This window comes from Austrofundulus limnaeus, unplaced genomic scaffold (assembly GCF_001266775.1).
Source record: "Austrofundulus limnaeus strain Quisiro unplaced genomic scaffold, Austrofundulus_limnaeus-1.0 Scaffold235, whole genome shotgun sequence".
Taxonomy (NCBI): domain Eukaryota; kingdom Metazoa; phylum Chordata; class Actinopteri; order Cyprinodontiformes; family Rivulidae; genus Austrofundulus; species Austrofundulus limnaeus.
The window spans coordinates 933,127-938,239 of record NW_013952637.1 but is presented as its reverse complement, the minus strand read 5'-3'; the positions used below and the strand labels follow the sequence as shown (position 1 = coordinate 938,239).

At 38.3% G+C, this 5,113-nt stretch overlaps 2 protein-coding genes across 2 annotated transcripts in view; one reads left to right on the top strand and one right to left on the bottom strand.

Annotated features, from left to right (window-relative positions):
• Positions 1–23: 23 nt before the first annotated feature.
• dnajc12 (DnaJ (Hsp40) homolog, subfamily C, member 12) lies at positions 24–3,380 on the bottom strand. The gene is made up of 5 exons (XM_014019919.1): positions 2,394–3,380; positions 914–992; positions 591–730; positions 372–516; positions 24–247 (listed from the first exon to the last, which is right to left on the bottom strand). Exons 1-5 carry the CDS (start codon positions 2,469–2,471, stop codon positions 165–167), a joined length of 525 nt encoding a protein of 174 aa, XP_013875373.1. The 5' UTR covers positions 2,472–3,380; the 3' UTR covers positions 24–164.
• Positions 3,002–5,113, top strand: part of sirt1 (sirtuin 1) — a gene marked incomplete in the record, with an annotated part of 11,014 nt that continues 8,902 nt past the window's right edge. Inside the window, 1 exon segment of the mRNA XM_014019918.1 lies at positions 3,002–3,379. Within this exon segment, the coding sequence (XP_013875372.1) occupies positions 3,025–3,379 (355 nt within the window).

Here is a 5,113-nt window from a genome sequence, read left to right as displayed (position 1 = left end):
TTATTAAATTTTATAATACTAAAAAAATGCTGAAATACCAAAATTCGTAGCTGGCCTGTCCTGAAAGAGTTGAACGTTTTGTCATAATAATTGTATAAAAACTCACGGAACCAGTTACGTTCAGAAAAACCCACGGGGAAAAAAAAATGTCAATAATCCTAAATTTATATTTGATAATTCCTGAACTTCTGCAGCAGATCAGACGGAGAGTCCGAGGCCCAGCGGAAACGTTGATGGACGTAATCACCTGGGAAGAGATTAATGAAAAACAAAAATCATCTTTACACACAAACAACCAAATGTTCCATCTGCAGGTGAACTCCTGGTTCCTGTAGAGTTTCTAAAAGCAGAACATTTTGAAGTCCACCCACTTGAAGAAGGCTCGTCTTCGTACGCAGAGGTCTGCGACGCCTCCTTCTGGCAGCGGCGCTCCTCTGCCTGCGGAGCCTCCGGAGCGTCTGGTTTGCAGTTCTCCAGCATGGGTTCCTTCTTTGTCCTGACGGCCCAGTGCACGGACTGCAAACAGAGGAGCAGCCGGGTCACGCCCGCCTCACGCCGCCTCCATGTTCCCACAGTAAAGACATACGTACGGTTTTCACACAATCCTTCAGGGCCTGCCAGTCGTGAAACGGAACAGCGACGCCGCTTCTCTTCCAGAGGTCGTAGTTTTTTCTCTTTTCCTCGTCACATAAAACATCTTTGGCTTCCTGCAGCTTCTGGAAATCTGCCACTTGAGAACAAAGAGAACATCAGAGCTTCATTTATCTCTACATGTGGAGAAATTATGAGGATCTTCATTTACATGTTCTGCTTTGAACTCAAAACATCAGAAAGACGTAAATAAAGAGTGAACAGAAAAAAACCACAGAGCTTCCTACTTCAGGCCAGAAGGAGGTCCAGATGTTCCACCTACCAGCTCTGGGGTTGTCCAGATGTTTGTCTGGATGACACGCTAAYGCTCGGATCTTGTACTCGCTGAGAATCTGCTCAGTCTTCAAGAAAAAACACGAACAATAAAAACCAAAATATGATCAGAGACTTTCTGTTGTTTTTACTAATATTATGTTTTTTTCATGCTGTTGTTTTTAAGATAAACATTTGCTGCTTTTACCAAACATCTAGCTATTTTTAGTATAAAGTTGTTGTTTTTTTCACCACTTTGTCTTTAGTTCTTTTTAGCTTACCTTTTGTTATCCTGTTGGTTTTTGCTAACTTTGTGATGCTTTTAGCTAGTTTTTAGCTATTAAGCTCTTAGGATTTAGTCAAGTTTAGCTACTCTTAGCAAATCTTTTGCTGCTTTTTTAGAACTTAGCTACCTTTTGTGCAACTATTTTAGCTAACCTTTCGATGTTTTTAGCTAGCCTTTTTCTACCTTTAGTTCTAGATAATTGGTTTCTACTGTTAGCACACCTTTTGATAGTTTTAGCTTATAGCTAGACAGCTGTTGATTTTAGCTTTTAGTTACATTTTGGCCAATTTTAGCAAAACTTTTGCTGCATTTAGCATTTTTTTTAGCATTTAGCTTCATTGTTTCCACTTTAATTAGTGGGAATTTTTAGCTAACCTTTTAAGGGCTTTAGCTAGCTTTTTCCTACTTTTAGCTAGCTTCTGGCAACTTTTAACAAGCCGTTTTGCTGTTTTCAGCTAACATTGTTCTGTTTTTAGTATTTAGCTGTTAATCACTTTTGTTATTWTTAGCTAGCTTTTTCTTATTTTTAGCTTCAAGCTACATTTTGCTACCTTTAGTTTTGTTAGCTTTTTGATACTTCTAGCTTACTTTCATTTTTATTTTTTGCATTGGGCTAGTTGTTTGTAACTTTAGCTTTTAATTACAAATGTTCAACTTTTAATGTGCATTTTTCAACTTTTAGCTTATAGCTAACATGTTGCAACTTGTGGCTTGTGTTTTGCTTCTTTTAGCTAGTTCTCTGTTTTAGCTCAGCTTCGGCCTTTCTAAACTAATTTCAGCAGTTARCTGTCACTCAYTTCATRTTTTAATTTGTAAATTTCCTAATTGAAATATGAACTTTAGTTTCTGCACRGTGACTCCGAGGCTGTGACGTCAGGGAGTGAGAGAGGCAGGCGTGTGGTTACCATRGATACCTTTAGYCATTGTTTCTGAGCATCGTTAACGTTTTCTACAGTTTATAATAGTTAGATAGGCCTTTATAGTGGCGTGGTGAAGCAACAGGTCAGCCCTGTTCCTCCCTCTTTCCTGTAAATATAATCTGGATTAAAAAAATAACGTCAGAGTTTTAATAATAAATGCATATCCAGTATATTTGTTAATATTTTTGCACTGATCATTAGTCACAGAAAGTGGTTTACCGTGATCACAACGTAACCCAGCAAATAGTCAGAGCCATGTGATGAGTCTGCTGACCACAACTCACCGACGACAGTTCGTCACATCCTAATAATCCGTAAAAATCCTCCAAATCCTCCGGTTTGCAGCTCAAAACTGCCTCCATCTAATCTGTAAATCASTGTTTTTGATATTTTACGGGCAGATACCGCAGATCAGCTGTTAGCTCAGGGTTGTCCGGACAGCCCCTTTAACGTCCTTATTCCTCAAAAYTGAACATAAAACCCGAAGAAACGGTCAAAATTTATCAATGAGGGTTTGAGAGTTGAGARAAACGAAGCTGTTGTTTGAGTGTGACGCAGCCGCGTTCGAGTGTTTTACGTAAAAGTTTGCTCAGACTCAAAATGTATTAATTCATAAAGCCATGACATTTAAAGAAAAGTTAGCTTGACTAAATTATTTCGTCACGTAAAAGGATAAACACAATGTTGTTGAAGTAAAATAAATAAAAAGAACACTAATTTGTGGTTTGTTTTATTCTGAAAGTATCGTATTTGTGAGTGTAAATCATTTTTCCGACTGCATTTGAACGCAGCGATAACTTGTTATGGTTTYAGAGCTCGTGTCTACTGGTGAAGACCGGGTCACGTGCCCTATGTAAATGAGCCAGCTGTCCGGGGGGAAGGACCTGCGCAGCGGCGGCGGCTCTGTGGTGGAAGATGGCGGACGAAGAGAATAGTCGCGGAGCGGCCTTTTTAGGCGCGTCAGAACCGGACGAGCCTGTCGCGAAAAGACCGAAAATCGGCCCGGTGACCAACTGTGGGCTTCAGCCCGTAGAAACGGACCTGTCCTCGCGCGTCTGCGCGGACTCCGACAGCGAGGAGGCGGCGGTAAATCGTGCGGAGAAGAAGGAAGCGAAGCCGGCGATGATGGCGGTGGAGCAGGCCCTAGCGGCAGCTCGAGGCGAAGACAACAATGGACTGGACGCGCTGGGACTGCCGGTGTCCGACCCGCTCAGATCCGTTGGGAAAATTAGCGAGAGCGCCGTCTTCGGTTTAACCCACGAAAGCGCCGGTAGGGAAAAAGTTTGCTTCTCATTTTTTTCATTAATTATACTCAGGCGGTGTTTAGCCTACCTACTCACCGGCGAGCTAACTGAAACTAGTTAAGACGGAAGCGAAACAGAGTTAAACGTTGTTATTTAGTAAATGCTACTTTTACTATAAAGAGTAACTTTAAAATGCTTTATTAAACACTAATATGATCTAAAACTGGCAACGACACTTTAATTAGTTATTTTAAAAAGATTACACCAACAGAAAACACTTAAATTACTGAACTTCAGGTAGCCGGTGTTATGCCAGATTTTGTACCCCTTTCATCTGAATCTCCGACTTGGCTTTTAACTGTGTTGCCAGGCCGCACATAAATATTTTGTAAAAACATGTATTACAACTTAAATATTAGATATAGTAAATATATTAAGCAAATAAATGTTAAATATAAATTCATACAAAATTAATAATATAATAAAGCTCAGAAATTAAACTATTTTAATGTGCTTAGTGAACTAAGCGGATATATTTATTATTCCATAAACAGGCATTCTTTAGTTTTAATCCTGTGATTTATACCAAAATATTAGAGGTGCAACAATACATGTACCGGTATCGAACCGTTCAATACAGTGCTTTAGGTTCAATACACACTGTATGGATCAATACAGGGTTTTAATATTTGATTTATCAGCTTTTCTTCTGAAGATGCTCTGTGTTGAAGGATCAGTGGATCTGTGTTCGACTACTCCACCTAGGCTGCACTGTTGAGCACAGATCCACTGAGAAACTTGCTGTTTCAGCAACATTTAATTAAAAAACTGTACTTTTGAAGTTAAACAAATGTTCGTAATTAATTTAAATAAATTACAAGTTTAAAAGGGCGTGCACATTTCTCTTTTTTTGTATCGAAAAAATATCCAACGTTGAGACTAAAGTATTGAACCGAACTGAATCGTGAATTTTCTGTATCGTTGCAGCCCTACAAAATATGTGACCAAATATAAATGCAGTAATACCTGTTCAACTGTTAAAGCATGTTAACTTAAATTTTTAAAAATATTTTACTGTTTCTATGAGGCACGACTAGACAAACTGGTGGCTCCTTGAGCCAAGATTTTAAGAATATTTTAGAAATAGGAACTTTTGCAACAAACTCAATTGACTGGTGTCTGTCCTGACAAATTTCTCTAAATCTTCAGACGTTAGAATTGTGCTTTGACCCATTAATTCTCAATCTATGTGACATTTTTAAAACTGTCTACTAATTTTCAGAAATGTTTTTTCTCCCCTCACAATCGGTCTTAAAGTGCCTGTGACATGTCCATCCTTCAAATACAAAAAGTCAAAGAAAGCATCTTTATTTAAGAAAATTGGCATAGTACACATGATTTTACCCATTTTGTCACATAAATGGCCTATTTTCTTTTGAATTTGGCTCAGTCAAAGTGAAACAGGAAGTGACATCAAAGGGGAACACATTAATAAAATAAACTCGCTGGTTTTTGTTTATTAAAACAAAATTATTTAAACTTTAACTCTTCTTCATCTCTCTTTGATAATGACTAAAAATAATTAGGGCTGCACCGTAGGGCTGCGTATTGGCAAGAATTTGGCGATACGATACATACCATAACAGAGGGGTCACGATACGATGTATATATTGCGATACTGTAAGCAAGGCGATATATTGCGATTTTTTTTGTCCAAAAATTCTATTAAACAAAAACCTCTTACTGAAAAAGAAAAGAAA